General features: G+C 35.7%; 1 protein-coding gene across 1 annotated transcript; it reads right to left on the reverse strand.

Moving 5' to 3' along the window:
* Window positions 1-921: 921 nt before the first annotated feature.
* Window positions 922-16,840, reverse strand: LOC143239560 (uncharacterized). The gene is made up of 2 exons (XM_076480750.1): window positions 16,582-16,840; window positions 922-5,871 (listed from the first exon to the last, which is right to left on the reverse strand). The coding sequence occupies exon 2, from the start codon at window positions 5,831-5,833 to the stop codon at window positions 4,856-4,858; it is 978 nt and encodes a 325-aa protein (XP_076336865.1). The 5' UTR covers window positions 5,834-5,871; window positions 16,582-16,840; the 3' UTR covers window positions 922-4,855.
* Between the last annotated feature and the right edge of the window lie 1,840 nt (window positions 16,841-18,680).

Consider the following 18,680-nt stretch of genomic DNA (forward strand, 5'->3'; position numbering starts at 1 on the left):
GCTGTTTCTTTCACATATCCGTCACTGATAAATAAACAGTTCTTGCAAATAAACATAAAATATGAAAACAGCGTCTTTAAGTAAAGTCTTACATTACAAACTTATAAAATGTGAGAGTAAATGTAATGTGTGAATTAGATGTAATTTACTATGACGTAATATCAATGACGTGTTGAAGACGGTTGTGATGAGTTGACTTGTTAATTATGTTATTGTTTAGTAAAAGCTACACCGACCACTATTCGCGCTAACCGTCCCAAATTTTGAAGCAATAAATTATAATGAAAGCAGTTTGTCTACACCATCCACTCTTTTGTCAGTGGGGTTGACCGTCATATTATAACTCTCATATGGCTGAAAAGCTGAGAACGTGGGAGACTGGATTCGAACCTGCGACCCGCAGATAACAAGTAGATATTCAGTTGCCAGCAAAACAAACACGACTTGGAATATTAGGTTCATCTAGAAATGAAAGATACTAAACTTTACTACCTAGCGGTGACAACCAGAAGTATGTATGTGTTGGAATTGTTCAGGCTGTTACATTATTATAAATGGAAAAAAAATCACTTATCTTGATAAAAGATATTTTCTTCTTCTACTGAAGTTCAAGCCTGGCATGGCCGAGCGCGTAAGGCGTGCGATTCGTAATCCGAGGATCGCGGGTTCGCGCTAAACATGCTCGCCCTCCCAGCCGTGGGGGCGTTATAATGTGACGGTCAATCCCACTATTCGTTGGTAGAGTAGCCCAAGAGTTGGCGGTGGGTGGTGATGACTAGCTACCTTTCCTCTAGTCTAACGCTACTAAATTAGAGACGAATAGCGCAAATAACCCTTGAGTAACTTTGCGCGAAATTCAAAACAAACAAACTCTTATCAAACAAAAAATATGATAACTTATTTACAAAACGTCTTGTTCAATAAATTTTGATACAATAAACACGAAGATAGTTATCGTAATATCTTTGGGTATTTTAAATGTCCAGTATTTTTTGTGATAATCGACGAAATACAAACGGCAATGAAACACAGTATTCAATTGACCGTTACACAATGTGTGATTCCCTTGAAATAATCCCTAAATGTTCATAACATACCACATGGGAACATAAAACCTGTGCATTGGAAATCAGATGATATGTAACTTTCTTCTGTATCCACCAAGAACAAGCACAATCAGAGAGATTGTACGCGTCTATATTGCATAACGTTAACACTTACCTTAGAAAACTCAGACGGCTCGGGGCAGCGGGCTAACAACCTACTCACTTAAATACCTGTTGAAGAATCCGCAAGCGATTGCGGCCCTATGTTCCTTGATGGAATCTAATGGTGATAACTAACTAACTAACTCAAGTTCAATATTTTCCAAATGAATTATTCTTGAGCATAAAGACAGCAATATTTTATTTATCGTGACAGAAAAATTGATGTCAGAAATTAGAAACAAAAATACAACTAACATTCATCACAAATAGCAAGATGTCTGTGTGTGTTTTCTTATAGCAAAGCGACATCGAGCTATCTGCCGAGTCTACCGAGGGGAATCGAACCTCTGATTTTAACTTTTAGAGAAGTATTTTTATTTGTTATCGCATTCCAATCACGAATCTCCATCGCGTTGGTTACGATGTATTTTGGGATACGTACCAAAACTGGAATATCGGTTTATTTAATACACCAATAACATAATTTAATATGTTAAGAATTACACCTCGTGTAAATGTCACTGCACAGCAACGTTTTTGCTTATTGAACACTGTTGGATGTTCCTTATAGATTTTTGGCTGCTCACCACAAAAATCACATCCAAATTTGCCCATCACGTACCGTTTCATCGAAATCTTCAGTTTCACCAGGACATTGCTACAATGGAAAAACGATATCAGGACAACTGGAATCCGTCAATGCTTGCTGACTACTGTTGGACACTGCAACGTGATGCACCGGACATTGAAAACAAACGAAAATCAGGAGCAAAACACTTTTAATTATGTTGAACTTAATAGCGTATTAGAAACATAAACACAATTAAATACGTTATTGCCGGTAAACAGTTAACTGTCTATTTCTCAGAGTTCCTACGTGATGAAGCAAAACCAAAACTATATTTGTGCATACCCACCAGGTACCTGTCACAATCAGCAAAAACTTGTCAGGAAGCAAAACTTTTCAAAAAAATTGTTGTGTAGTGTTACTTTATACACGTGTAATGAATGTAAGTTAATAAGAACAGAACGGAGATATAAGACGTTAGATCGTAAGACGATTGCTTTATAACTTTGATCAAAAACATAACGTCTACAGTTTTAAAAGTGTTTTATTTCATAATACGTGACTGAGAAAACAAAAAATGAAACATGTCACTGATAACACAGACAGGCGAAGTTAAACTTCATTAAATTTGTTTCGGTTTTAATAACAGATCTATAACTCAGCTACGCAGATTTCGAGAATTCATTTTATCTATCACATAAGGATTCTTTACAAATCGGGAAGAAAAAAACACTTACTGAGATCAAATTATTATATCGTTTACTACAATGAACATTTTTTTATCATTATGTTTGTTAATAAAAATACAAACTAAAGAAATGTGAAAAATATGGATGTCAAACAAATATACATAACATTCATTCTGATATTCGTTTGTGAAATTGACATATTTTAGTGTAATAACTACGCCATCTAAGCTTTCTTTTTTATATATACTGCATTATGATGTGTTTAGAAAAATCTATACGTGATGGAGAAAAATGGACACTATTTTCGGATTCAGTGTTTAAGAATTACAGTAAAACCATCGCAGGCCTGTGTTATTAATTCATAAAATATTATGTAAGAAAGTAGCAAAGATAAGATGAACATCAAAAACATTACAAGTGACAGATGTCAAACTCGTGAATATTTTGCGTGAACTAATCTGATACAGAGAGATAACTTTCTATTTTATCACTTTTTGACAAACAAAATAACTCAAAGACGTTTAACCTGTACCCATTGATTCAACGTTTCAAGACATACGAATTCTCTCTTACCAGTAAGCCAGAATGAAAAATTCATCATGTGAATAACGTGAAACTTACGTTCCTTACATTCGAGACAATTCACCAGAATAATTTGTATAATGTCACTTCAGTGGCAAGAAAGAGTTCTAACATGCAACAAATTGGAAATTCGAAAATAGTGGACCAGAAAAGTGTGGCTGGAACAAGTAAGGAACAAATATACTGTATTAACAGTTTTTCCAAGATTTCTATATAACTATATCTAAGTTAAAATTAATTTAAGCTTATTTTCACTCGTTGCTAAAGTCGTCCAGTAAACTGTTACCATAGCAAGAAAAGTTTAAAAAAAATATATCGTAAGCAGAGATTAAGCCTCTCAATATGTTACATCAAAGCAATTTGATTTGTAAAACGTGTATGAAAAATAATCTATGATATAACTCGATACTCCCTGATTTCTATTACAAATTTAAAATTTTCATGTTATAGCTTGCAATAACCTTCCGCTCGTGCAAATAGCCATCAGAATACGTTAATTATCCGATGTAGAAAAAACAACCTACAGTTACGAAAACATGACTCATCATGACGTCTCTAATTAAAACAGCTTCCATCAAGAAACAAACTAGGCATGTTTTTAGCGGTTAAATCTTTGTATTTGTCCAAAGCGAAAAAAAATCTTCACAATCTATTATTTTTAACATATAAGCACACGAGCGCTTGTTTTGAATTTCGCGCAAAGCTACTCGAGGACTATCTGCGCTAGCCGTCCTTAATTTAGCAGTGTGAGACTAGAGGGAAGGCAGCTAGTCATCACCACCCACCGCCAACTGTTGGGCAACTCTTTTACCAACGAATAAGGGGATTGACCGTCACATTATAATGCCCCCATGGCTGAAAGGGCGAGCATGTTTGGTGCTGCAACCGTTATTCGAACCCGAGACCATCGGATTACCTGTCGAACGCCTTAACACACTTGGCCATGCCGAGCCCCGCACGAGCCCTCATTGGTGAATATTTTGGATATTCCACACAAACATTCGGTTTTCTCGGACATTTAATTTCTTTTTTCAATGGAACACGTTGTTTTGAACCAGTAACAAACAAATTATCATTTGGTTTTAGAAACGCTGAATTTCAGTTATATTCGTATTGGGTCGTAAAGTCATTAAGAGATGTTGTCTTAAACAAGTATTAGACGACTTAAGGTCTCCGACTACAGTGATTTTCTTTATTTTCCCTATCAGAACTGTTAGACGAATTTTAAGCTGTTTTGATTACAATGAAAACCATCTCTACTTTTAACGGTATAAAACTGCACTATTACAAAGAACAAACAGACCGAAAATGTTCTCCCACAAATTACTTGTTCTTTTACAATGTTTATTGTTTCAGAAGTTTTTATTAATAATGTTTTAAATAACGAAACGGTTTTAAAGATTTTCGAAACAGTCACATAAGCTGTTCTGTTATTTTAACTGTCTATTCACATATCCCTGTAACCTTCAAGTTTTAAATATGTAGTTTTTATTTTTTACACCCAAAACTTTTAAAGATTCTCTTGTTCATGTGAGTATTACAAGTTACGAGTTCTTTCATTGTTTTTCCTCGAATTATTTTTCAACCAATCATATTGCTGTTTCGTATGGTGGAAGTTTTTCTGAGTTATTTAAACGAACATTATTTTTTTTATTGTTTTTCATCGAATTATTTTTCAACCAATCATATTGCTATCTCGTATAGTACTAATTAGTTCTGAAACAAAAATGACTTGATTCTCGTGTAAACAGGTAGGGCCTTATTTCTGTTGTAAATTGGAATACACAATTGTAATCGTGCCGCACTGTTCATGTAATTACTCTATCGTAGCTAGGGGGAGGAGATTCCGATTTAACATTGGAAGCTACTTCTTCTGGACTACAAACAGTCGCTCGGGGACATCCAAGAGCAGCTTCATACGAAGGGGGATCGTCCCTTGAGCTTACCTGAGCACTAAAATGAGTAGGGGACACGTGCGTTGAAAAAAAAAGTGAGCGAGAATGTTCCGGATGAGCAATTGGCGGGGACACTTGGTGATCCGCTATAAGTGCGGGGGACAATGGCGCACGGTAGGGAGAAAGTGGTCGTGGAAGCTGGCTGGACGACTGAATCCGCGGTGGAGGAGAGCTGGAAGAGTGCCTTCGAAAGGAGCGGCGAGTCCTATAAGGTGAAGGGGACCTAAAACTCAGGGGAGTGGGAGATCTCAAGGAATGCTGCCGCATGGAAGGACTACGTGAGGACTGTCGCAGGGAAGAGGTGGAAAGTTGATGGCACGAGGAATGAATAGAAACTGGAGAGCTGGGTACCTGTGGGGATGGGGAACAACTGTGGTAGTGTGAAGCCAGGTGATAATGCACAGGAGAGTGAGCGAAAGAGCGAATACCGGGAACTTCGTGGCTTACACTAGCTGAACGGCCACTGTTCAAAGGCCGATGCACGAATCGATTCGTCATGGTTAGGACACGATTCTGAGCGAACTCACGAGTCACTTCATTATTTGGCATAGCGTCTTCCAGATGGCGCCTGTGTGCTCGCAACAATGCCATGAGCACACAGGAGATGATAACTACCAGAAGTAGCACAAACGTGGTGAGAAAAATGCGTTGTGTAGAAGCCACGTCGCGGAGGTAAATCACAACAGGTATAGCAACAGGTAACAACAGTAAAAGACAACGAAGCAAGTTTTTGTTGAGACCACTGCTCGCTGCCTTGACTTCCTCCTGGTCAACAACCCCGACCTCGGGTTGCTGAGCCGTTTCTGTGTCGGTTTGCAGTCTATCTTCCATGATTTTGTTATCTCACCATCACCACCAGAGTACTGTTGCTGTGGATGGATAAAAAAATAAGAATAAATAACACAATATAAAATAATCCACCTACCTGATTTAGAGTTAAGCACCAAATACGCAGAACATGTTTTACGTCTCTCCCATCTTAACGTTTTACAAAATGATTGAGTAAAGGAACTCGTACAGTTAGGACAGGTAAGTGAAACTACAGTTAATTTGCAGTAGGTAAAGCCACACTTCATGAACCTACTTCTCCCACAAACATCAAACTCCATTGGCCTACTTCTTCCACAAACTTTACACTTCATGAACCTACTTCTCCCACAAACATTACACTTCAAGAACCTACTTCTCCCACAAACATTAAACTTCATAGGCCTACTTATCCCACAAACTTTACACTTTATGGGCCTACTTCTTCCACAAACATCAAACTTCATAGACACACTATTATTACACAAAAGTCCGAATAAAGACGTTATACAAGTGTTGTATACACAATAAGCCATGTGTTATAACAGTTAAAGAGTACTAATCGTTGTTTCTAACGTAATTAAAATGACAGTTATTATTTTGTTAGTTCTGGTTTTACAGCTGTTTAAACACAAAGCTTCACAATGGGCTATGTATGCTGTGCCCATTGCGAGGAATTGATCCTCAAATTTTAGCGTTGTAAGCGGGAAGTAATTGCTAATTCTATACAACGTTCGCACAGTATAAGCAAGCGACGTGTTTCGGATGACTTATTACTTATTAGCTCTTTTAGGATTGACTTATATCAATGCTCCTAGTTATTGTATAAATTTTAACTGGTTAAAGCATCTGTAGGGGAAGCGGGAACAGGAGCTCAAATCTCGTAGCTTTTGCTCTGTCACATTATAACGCCCCCACGGCTGAAAGGGCGAACACGTTTAGTGTGACGGAGATCCGAACCTGCGATCCTCGGACTATGAGTTGAGTATCTTAACCACCAAACCATCCCGGGCCAGAATTGCTTTTAACTACCTAATATGAGTAGTAGTTTTCATTCTGGTGTAGAATGTCTAAATATCCTTTATTATTTTTTTTTAATTTACAGGTAATTATAACAAATTATTATTACAATACTGATTCAGCATTAAAACTGATGATAAACTTTTAATCTCTTTCGTAAATATAAAATAATGAGTCTTCTGCTTTGAGAACTGAAAGACTCAGAGGAAGTTTATCGTGGGTAAAGAGCCTTGGGAAAAGACAAAAGCAAATAAAATGTTTGTAGTTAAGTAACAAGCTTATATCTTGCATGACTCCAGGCCTCAAAATCTAGCCAACGTCTAAAACGTGACCATATAAGAAAAACATTACAGCTGAAACCTTTGGCTCTGGCGCTCTGTTTACTTGTGTTGTAACCATGGAAACAAGTCTCTAGTTCATAATTCTACTGTATTGTGATACATTAGATTTTGTACAGTTTATAAGATTCTCGGTTTTTGTCAGATGAAAGATTGTTATACAAATGAGATTGTATAAGTGTTATTACATTACAACAAGTCCAAAGAACATTTAAACATATTTCATACAAATTCCATTAGAGGATAATATACGATATACTTCTCAACCAGGGAAAAAAATTCAAAATGAAAAACAAACAATATTATATTGACGAATAATAACCAAATAACACTTACACATTTTATATGTTCTCAGATGAAATGATAGTCTGTACAAAATTTTCACATAATGTAATCGGATTTTGATAGTCGTAGTGAGCATAACATAGATGGCATATTATAGTCTTGAACTTGACAGTCAAACACCCATTGTAACAGACTAACCATTATACATTTAGTTTAATACCTACATGTGTTTCAGTTTGATGCATGCGACGTATATTGTGCAAGTTCTATCTGTTCTCTAAATGAAGAAGATTCTTGAGAGTAAGAGTCAACAATGTTTTACGAAAAAGGTAGCGTATTTTCAAACACTGTTGAATGTTCGAGAATCTCGCGCAATTCGTATAAAAGCAGCTAGCCAAGAGACAGAATATTAGTATTGGTCAGCTAAATTCAGTAGATTAGAAGCCTTGGAAGCTATAATTGCAATTAACGCTTATTAATCGGAAAACTACAAAATTTGACAAGAGACGTTCATAGATTTTGAACATTACAAACCGTTCAATTTCAGTGAATTACTTCGAACGTTATTATTTCTCTGAAGACATTAAATATCTTCGCCAGAAAAAGTCAGCTTGTAAATGGTGTGAGGCCAGCCATGGAAAGACAGTGTTAACTTAAGCAATGCATAAAAATATCATCTTAGAACTAATTTGCTCGTTGTGAACCTGAACCACCGATAAAATATTCAGCTCTAGACCAGATTGTTGTTGTTTGGTATTAAGCACAAAGCCACATCAAAGACTATCTGTGCTCTGCCTACCACGGGTATTAAACCCGGTTTCTAAAGGTATAAATACGCAGACATGCCATTGTGCCACTGTAGGCTCATTGTAGTTTGTAAAACTCTTGTATATAAGCCAATATTTATAATAACTATTAATACAAAGTGTATGGTTGTTTGTACATTAAAATATTTATATGTTAAGAAAGAAAATTGTGTGTATTAATCTTGTTGGTAAATATCATTAATTTGATGGACATCGAAATTCAAATAAATTATAAATTAAAATTAAAATTTCAGGATGATTGAAATCGTAACACATGCCATAATAAATCGGAAAGTCGTCCGAGATAAATTACATTACGTAACATCTAGCGATGGATTTAAGTTTGTGTGGGCCCAGAGGCTAATAAATTTTGTGAACCCTACACTTCATGTAAGTTTACACCGAAAATATTATCAATGGGCCTACTTCTCCCACAAAAGCCACACTTCATGGGCCTACTTCTCCCACAAACGTTACACTTCATGGGCCTACTTCTCCCACAAACGTTACACTTCATGGGCCTACTTCTCCTTTCTAAACACGCCACGGTTAACACCATAGTTTGTCTTCATAACATTGACGAGAAAATTACTCAAAATGGAACATTTAAGGTATATGGAGAGTTGTTTTGTTTGTTTTTATTATTTCCCACAAAAGCTAATTACGAGACATATCTTATAAGACAGTGAGTATACCTACCAAAAGTACTGACCACTGAATGGCAGAAGGTTTGGATTTTCTAGTTAACCTCTGAATATTCACTTGAGGCAGGTGGTTCGACTTCAACGTAAGTTTATTTCTCACATCGTGGAAAGTCACAAGCTGGTGTGACAATGCCAAAACACGTTGTAGAGAGAGATACACAAACCAAGCAAACAGGCTAAGGATGCTATAGATGATGTTTCCTTTAACTTATAATGTCTGTTGTTTCAACTACATGGTCGAACTCCTTTCATAACCTGGAGTTTCTTCACATTGGAAGTGTTTTATTGTAAGTCTTATTTTCTTTCTTAATACAAACAGAACTAACTAATCTGTGCATCCAGTAACTGCTGCTGTCAACATCTTTAGATGACGCTGATTGTTGGTTTTTCTTTCCAAACAAAGACATGTCATATAGCTTGTGAGATCTAAGAGACATGCGGTTTGTGTGCATCTTAAAAATACTGATTCGTGGTTAAAGTAAGAGTGTAATATATAGAGCGATGTCAGTTTTATCCTACCCTAGGACATAATATTTTGTAATTTTCTTTGTCTTCGTTTTTTGGCAGTAAATGTTTTTTTTTTTTCTCAGACACGAATAAATAGGTTAATACAAGCAATATAAACGTCACAGCAGATGCAGGCTCTGATGCACTTTGCTGTTGACAAACAAGTGAAATGTCGTGGAAGACTGAATGTCTTGTAATGTAAACACCGTGTTTCAAAAGTAAATGGATTTATTGGAAAACACTACAGTAAAAAAGAAGTACCTTTTGCAATACTTTGACAGTTACATGTAATTGCTCTTACTCTATGAAAAATATCGATATTTTTCATTTATCATTAAACGAAGTATTTTTGCAATAACTTGACAATTTATTGCTCTTACTCTATGTTAAATATCGATATTTTTCATTTGACATTGCAGTAAACGAAGTATTTTTGCAATAACTTGACAATTTATTGCTCTTACTCTATGAAAAATATCGATATTTTTCATTTGACATTGCAGTAAACGAAGTATTTTTGCAATAATTTGACAGTTTATTGCTCTTACTCTATGTTAAATATCGATATTTTACATTTGACATTGCAGTAAACGAAGTATTTTGCAATAACTTGACAATTTATTGCTCTTACTCTATGGTAAATATCGATATTTTACATTTGACATGAGAATTTTTCAAGCTGCAAATTAATTTTTAAAGTGGAGCACCAGTTTTTGACGTAACATAGGAGCGTCGGTAACCCCCTTCTAAAACAGTGCTGCACAAGCACCAGTAGCTCTTCACCAACTCTTCTGTTTAGTGTACATGTGAGAACCTATCAATTCATTTTAATAAATACTGTTCTGTTTATCGATTATAGTTTATTTTGTTGCCAGTTTCGTTTGAAGGTTCTAAATATATATATAAGCTAGAAAATTAGTAGACATGTAAACAAAACGCATTATTGTAACCCAATATTAAACACATGGTCAGATTAACTCAATTCTTTTCAATCTGAAGGGATCAGAGAAGTCAGGGTTTGGCTATATGAAGTATATTAAGACAAATTTGGCATTAACGTAAACAAAACATATTACGATTCCTGTCAACAGTTGTAAGGTTTTGTCTTTTGTTTCTGAATTTCGCGCAAAGCTACACGAGGGCTATGCGCGCTAGCCGTCCCTAACTTTGCAGTGTAAGACTAGAGGGAAGGCAGCTAGTCATCACTATCCACTGCCAACTCTTGGGCTACTATTTTACCAACGAATAGTGGGATTGACCGTCACATTATAATGCCCCCACGGCTGAGAGGACGAGCATGTTTGGTGCGACTGTGATTGGAATCCGCGCCCCTCAGATTACGAGTCGAACGCCTTAACCCACCTTGGCATGCCAGGCCAGTTGAAAAGTACAAATACTGCTTAATAAACTGCTAGTAACCTTAGTTAAACAGTGTGAATATAACGTTAAACAAAACATGAAGTAGAGATAAATTCAGATATTATACTATGAATGTTACTTCACACACATGTGAAAATCAAGTTTGTGTAACCAAAAAGAAATAGTAGTTATTTTTATGTTTACCTTTCACCTAAAATAATCACTTCTAAAATATTATTAATGTATCTCAATGTATCTATTAATGCGCGAGATTCAAAACAAACCTTTTTGAACGTGACAATAATGATTTTCTAATTTATCTGAAACTTGTTCTCTTTTAGTAGATAATAATTTTTTTACTCGTTAAAAACCAAAATACCACCTACTTTCACCTGATTTCTACTTTATAAATTAATGTTCTTTTATTCCTGGTTAGGCTCGGCATGGCCAGGTGGTTAAGGCAGTCGACTCGTAATTCGAGGGTTAGGGGCTCGAATCCCTATCCCACCAAACATGCTCGCCCTTTCAGCCGTGGAGGCGTTACAATGTGACGATCAATCCCATTATTCGTTGGTAAAAGAGTAGCCCAAGAGTTGGCGGTGGGTAGTGATGACAAGCTGACTTCCCTCTAGTCTTGCACTGCTAAATTAGGGACGGCTAGCGCAGATAGCCCTCGAGTAGCTTTGCGCGAAATTCAAAAACAAAAAAACAATATTTCTGATTTACATGTTCAACTTCTTCCGTAACATCCTTTCTCTATTTTATTGTTAAAATTTCTCCTAATTCTATTTTTGTTTTAGATTCGATGTTTCGATTGCCTGTCCTTTTTTTTTTCAGATTTGCTCTCTCCTTTTCCAACACCGGAAATCACAGCTATACCTATCACATTCCATCACAATACGACTTCCGGGTTGTTAGATAGAGCCGACAGAGTAACTCAAAATGTCATTAGGATCATAAATCACATTTTATTTTTCTACAACCACGTGGTTTTGCAAGTGTCAATAATTAATGTTAAAATGTTTTGGTCTTTCGTCTGATCGTTCTTTATTTTATTTAATTATTTCTATATTTCGTTTATCACGTAATATTTCCAAAGGTTGTTTGATCTGAACCAGTTAAAGTATCAAACTTTCTGGTAATATATAAGAGTTAGAATCATATTTAAGCTTGTTAGCTTGTTATATATATATATCATTTGTAACACCTTATATTTTGTCCAGCTACCACCTATTAAACTACATACTTTCAAAGAGTTATTCTTCCAAAACGAAGGGTTTAAATTAACATAAAAGTTCACTCAATATCATACTTGCATCTTTTTTGGAGATATGGATAAAACTGCGTTAGATAATACTGCTTTAGATAACACTGCTTTAAAACTATAATTTTCATATTGTTTTTTTTCCTCGTTAGTGAAGTGAGCTTAAAACTGCATAATGTTTTATTTCAATTGTTTAAAACTTAATCCTCATAAAATTAAATGCTATTATATTAATTTAATCTATAATCCTGCTGATAAACTTAGAAACCCAGCTCTTGTAGCGATATATTCCGTTAAGTGACTCGCTCTTCTTAGGAAGAGGATAATAATTTCGATTGCACTTAATACAGAAATTAGTCAGTCGTAGAGAACACGCTATATTACAGGCTTAACTCCATGCCGTTGCTATGGCTACACTGGTCATTATACAACTTGTATCCACTTGGAAAGGAAATGTTTCAAATGATATCCGATAGGAGCCTCAGGGATTACTTTGCCAATTAAAATTTTAACTGAATCACAAAAGCACGACTAGTTATTATGTTTGCCAAATATAGTAAGAATTTTAATAACATTAGAATCCTGTTTATTGACGTAAATCAAAAGGTGGTATCGCAGTGAATTGAAATACGTAAACCTAACTTGAACATTAAAGACTTTTTATTTACACCTTTAGTATTCGTACATTTAAGTTTAAACAGTGAAATTTAACCTATCTAAATTTACGTTTTTAAAGACCAGACCTAGTTAAAGCTGTTTTGTTAAATGATTTTGAATATTGTGTTGATAGTATCATCGTTAAGGATATTACTACTGACAATTACATCGCTTGAAAACTGTTAGTTAAAAATCTCAAAATATCCCATTCTGATCGAGCCTACTGTGTGTAGGTTTTGTTGTTGTTAGTAAGTTGTCTTTCTTTGAAACTGACATCGTTTGCGGTGTCGATAAATCGATTCTTTGTTTAGCCTATTTGAATAATATGCTAGTTATTTGTCGATTTCACAGAAGAATAATTAGCTAATATTTGTTCATATTTGTGTTCTTTATCGTCTTTCTCTCCAAACAAAGACATAGGATGCAGCTTGTGGGGTCTATGTTCAAGAGACGCGTGGTTTGTGTGTAACTTAAACGTCGAGTCTTTATCAGTTACATTATCAGTGACGTAGTACTTGTGTACTCATTGCAGTTACTGGTAAGAAACTGGCGTTATCGAAACATTTATCCGAATGAAGCAAAGCTCAGAATTTCTTTCACAAGTATCATCAGGCTTTATCTATCGAAAAAAAACGAAGTGCTTGTGAAGAAATGGACACTAAGTCTACTACCAGTAACAGTTGAAGAACGGGCTATTAGCGAATATCACAAATAAAAATCATAAAAGGGAACATGGTTTGATTTACATTTTCGCTCTAACTTACAAGAGGACCCCTTCTGTGCTAGCGGACCCTAATTTAGCAGTGCAAAACTACATGGTAAATAACAACTCAGCACCACCCACCGCCAACTATTGAGCTACTCTATTACCAACGAATAGTAGGAGTGATCGTAATATTATAACACTCCCATAAATGAAGGGGCGAGCAAATTTGGTGGAAGGAGAATTTGGACCCGCGACTCTCAGATTGTGAGTCAAGCGCTATACCTTCCTGGCCGTGTCGGGGTATAAAAAATATATGTATAACGAAACCACTTAAGTAGCGGCAACAACTGATATTTTTCCTTCTTGTAATCGACACTAATATTTGTGATAAATACTGAAATAACACATACCCTTTATATAAAGACTACATCAAAATAACGAAAAATTATGTTAGAGAAAAACAAAGCTATAAATAAACACAATATCTCTATCTATAAATGGTGTTGGAAGGTTTGTTTCATTAAAACACAATATCACTTCTCCTCAAATCACTTGTTTCTGTCACTGATGTGCTACTCATACCACTTGTTTCTGTCACTGATGTGCTACTCATACCACTTGTTTCTGTCACTGATGTGCTACTCATACCACTTGTTTCTGTCACTGATGTGCTACTCATGCCACTTGTTTCTGTCACTGATGTGCTACTCATGCCACTTGTTTCTGTCACTGATGTGCTACTCATACCACTTGTTTCTGTCACTGATGTGATACTCATACCACTTGTTTCTGTCACTGATGTGATACTCATGCCACTTGTTTCTGTCACTGATGTGATACTCATGCCACTTGTTTCTGTCACTGATGTGATACTCACCACTTGTTTCTGTCACTTGTTTCTGTCACTGATGTGCTACTCATACCACTTGTTTCTGTCACTGATGTGCTACTCATACCACTTGTTTATGTCACTGATGTGCTACTCATACCACTTGTTTCTGTCACTGATGTGCTACTCATACCACTTGTTTCTGTCACTGATGTGCTACTCATACCACTTGTTTCTGTCACTGATGTGCTACTCATACCACTTGTTTCTGTCACTGATGTGCTACTCATACCACTTGTTTCTGTCACTGATGTGCTACTCATACCACTTGTTTCTGTCACTGATGTGCTACTCATACCACTTGTTTCTGTCACTGATGTGCTACTCATACCACTTGTTTCTGTCACTGATGTGCTACTCATACCACTTGTTTCTGTCACTGATGTGCTACTCATACCACTTGTTTCTGTCACTGATGTGCTACTCATACCACTTGTTTCTGTCACTGATGTGCTACTCATACCACTTGTTTCTGTCACTGATGTTCTACTCATACCACTTGTTTCTGTCACTGATGTGCTACTCATACCACTTGTTTCTGTCACTGATGTGCTACTCATACCACTTGTTTCTGTCACTGATGTGCTACTCATACCACTTGTTTCTGTCACTGATGTGCTACTCATACCACTTGTTTCTGTCACTGATGTGCTACTCATACCACTTGTTTCTGTCACTGATGTGCTACTCATACCACTTGTTTCTGTCACTGATGTGCTACTCATACCACTTGTTTCTGTCACTGATGTGCTACTCATACCACTTGTTTCTGTCACTGATGTGCTACTCATACCACTTGTTTCTGTCACTGATGTTCTACTCATACCACTTGTTTCTGTCACTGATGTGCTACTCATACCACTTGTTTCTGTCACTGATGTTCTACTCATACCACTTGTTTCTGTCACTGATGTGCTACTCATACCACTTGTTTCTGTCACTGATGTTCTACTCATACCACTTGTTTCTGTCACTGATGTTCTACTCATACCACTTGTTTCTGTCACTGATGTGCTACTCATACCACTTGTTAATGTCACTGATGTGCTACTCATACCACTTGTTTCTGTCACTGATGTGATACTCATACCACTTGTTTATGTCACTGATGTGCTACTCATACCACTTGTTTCTGTCACTGATGTGCTACTCATACCACTTGTTTCTGTCACTGATGTGATACTCATACCACTTGTTTATGTCACTGATGTGCTACTTATACTTATGTCACTTTGTCCCCTTCCAGGCATTCCTTGCCTTTTCCCTTTTATTAGTGGAAAATAAATATATCTTTTAATGAATATTTTTGTAAAATAAAATTTGATAACATTGTCAAAATCTTTATTCTGACATGTCACAAAATGACAATTATGAGATAGTATATCCTCATTTCCTTAAGAGTTGAAATGTAAAAGATATAAATTAATCATGATACACACATGTACTGATGGCTGACTAACACATAATGTACTAGAATAATGGTAGTAAGACTAGTTTTATATCAATCAAAAACAAAGAAACTACTTTATTGACATCGCTTCAAATTCCTACTTTTAACTCGAGTGGAATCAGAAAAAATATAACAAAACTTTTGACACAATCATCACATAACTTAATATGAGGCTATTTACGATTGCAAGTTTCTATGTTTCGTGTAATAATTACTGACTACTTTGATAACGTTGAAGTGAATTAGTTATACAACAGGCTGTAAATGAGCAATGTTGGTATGACAGCGTGCGTCATTTATGAAACAAAGAATAGCTTCACTGTCATAAATACCTGCTATGTTAGAAAGCCATCAATACATTATACATGAAGACACCTTACAAAGGTACAAAAGTTTCACTGATATAACTCCCCTCTTCGTTTTGTCCTGAGAAAGGAAACTCTCTCGAAATGACGTTATAAATTTAGTAAAGAAAACAACTAACTAGCAACAACAAAACAACATTTAATGACTTGTACATTAATTTCAAACTGAACTACACAACACTGCATGTGTCAGACAGCACTAAGAACTGTCCACATAATGGCAAAACAAATATTCTGTAATCGAGTTTTGCTTAAGTTTGTTTTAAGTTATATTATTAAATTCTATTATAAATGCAAACCTAACAAGTGATACTTTACATTAGCAATGTTTAGATGTCATTGTGTTGAAATCTATATATAACCTCCAAGAACCGTTAACATTTTTTCAAAGGTTAAATAAAATATAATATAGACGTGCATACCTTAACGTGTCGTCTAAACTTCCTTTAGAAATGGAACCGTTCATCGTAGATCTCTAAGTTCAGTTGTGTATTCTCAACAGCTCACGGGTTCCAGTCGACTCGCTGGAGCCTGTTATCGACCCGAATCAACGGCCACATTGAAATGGTGAAATGTTCCTGCTACAGTAAAACGGATTAATATAATTCTGTTTCCAAAGCCAAAGTTACATATAAATGGTGAAATGATTTAAGCAACAATAAAGGAAAAATACCGTTTTACTTTCTTTAACGTGAAACGTTATCTGGTTTAAAATTACTCAAAACTGGCAACTATACATTTCAATTATATGTATTTAAATCTCTACATTTTTGGCTATGAAAAAGTTAAACAGGTAGTTAATTTATCGATTTTTGTTTCAGATATCCGCTTTTCAACAAGAAAAACATCAAACTTTTTCAACATTATTGGTTCTAGGCTCGAGCCTGCACTTTGAGTTGTGGAAGTATTATAAAAGTGGTAATCAACACAGCTATTCGGTTATGAGTGACCATATAAGGTATAGGTGTTATTTATTGGTTATACTTTTTTTCGTCAGCAATTCTAATTTAGAGGTAGCAGTGTTTTCACCTTGTGTCTATAATCTAGACATTTAGGCCACTTGTCACATTAGAGGCTGTGTAGGTTGAAAATGTCATAATCCAACATTATTACCTCCATTCTACTTACATTGTTGAAGAACCACTACTGAGAAGATTTTACTATTAATCAATTTATAAAAAGTCTATTGTTCCTGTAATTTGCAAGAATCATTTTATTTCTACCAGTATTTTATGATATTGTAAATAATGATAAGTGAGTTTTCAGTTTTGTCAAAGCTTAAACATTTAAAAGATGTGTCGTGTCCTTGATATAGTTTTGAAATGACACATGAAACGAGTCATGCAGTTTTAAAATACATAAAAACTTTAGGCCGTAGAAGTATGTAATGAAAGGAGTGAACGTCCTGGAACCCTAGTTCATGTAATGCATGCGTCTCTGGTATTTCATGTGGTAAGAATATGACAGATGCAGGTCGTAGAACTATGTAAAGAAAGGAGTGAACGTGTTAGAACCCTAGTTCTTGTTATGCATGCGTCTCTGGTATTTCATATGGTAAGAATATGATAGGTACAGGCTGTAGAACTATGTAATGAAGGGAGTGAACGTGTTAGAACCCTAGTTCTTGTTATGCATACGTCTCTGATATTTCATATGGTAAGAATATGATAGGTATAGGCTGTAGAACTATGTAATGAATGGAGTGAACGTGTTAGAACCCTAGTTCTTGTTATGCATACGTCTCTGGTATTTCATATGGTAAGAATATGATAGGTACAGGCTGTAGAACTATGTAATGAAGAGAGTGAACGTGTTAGAACCCTAGTTCTTGTAATGCATGCGTCTCTGATATTTCATATGGTAAGAATATGATAGGTACAGGCTGTAGAACTATGTAATGAAGAGAGTGAACGTGTTAGAACCCTAGTTCTTGTTATGCATACGTCTCTGGTATTTCATATGGTAAGAATATGATAGGTACAGGCTGTAGAACTATGTAAGGAAGAGAGTGAACGTGTTAGAACCCTAGTTCTTCTAATGCACGCGTCTTTGGTATTTCATGTGGTAAGAATATGACAGATACAGGGCGTGGAACTATGAAATGAAGAAAATGAACATGTTGGGACTTCTTTCTGTAATGTGCAGAACAAAGTGAAAATAAGTGTGGTGAAGACTGAAGCAACAGAAAGTAGAAGAAACGTTAAGTATGAAAATTGAGTTTATTAGCAACGAAAAACAAGAACTGGAACAATGAAAGTTTTTCTTACAATACCTTATCGAAAGAGATGTAGTGGATGGAAAACATTTGAAATATATTTCTTACACATCCTAAGAATGAGAAGCATCTTTGCAAATATAGGATCTTCCATATCAATGTACATTTAATAATTATAATTATTTTTCTCTTGTAATGCTTCGGATATTCAGTAACATCGAAGCACAATGTAGAATATTGAGCATAAATACGACGTAGAAGTCGAAACGTGTAGAGTAGTTACAAGTGGAAGACGTTAACAGCTTT

Source organism: Tachypleus tridentatus, chromosome 2 (genome assembly GCF_004210375.1).
Source record: "Tachypleus tridentatus isolate NWPU-2018 chromosome 2, ASM421037v1, whole genome shotgun sequence".
NCBI lineage: Eukaryota > Metazoa > Arthropoda > Merostomata > Xiphosura > Limulidae > Tachypleus > Tachypleus tridentatus.

Coding starts and splice junctions, on each gene's coding strand:
- LOC143239560 (XM_076480750.1), bottom strand. CDS start 5,833: ATGGAAGATAGACTGCAAACCGACACAGAAACGGCTCAGCAACCCGAG.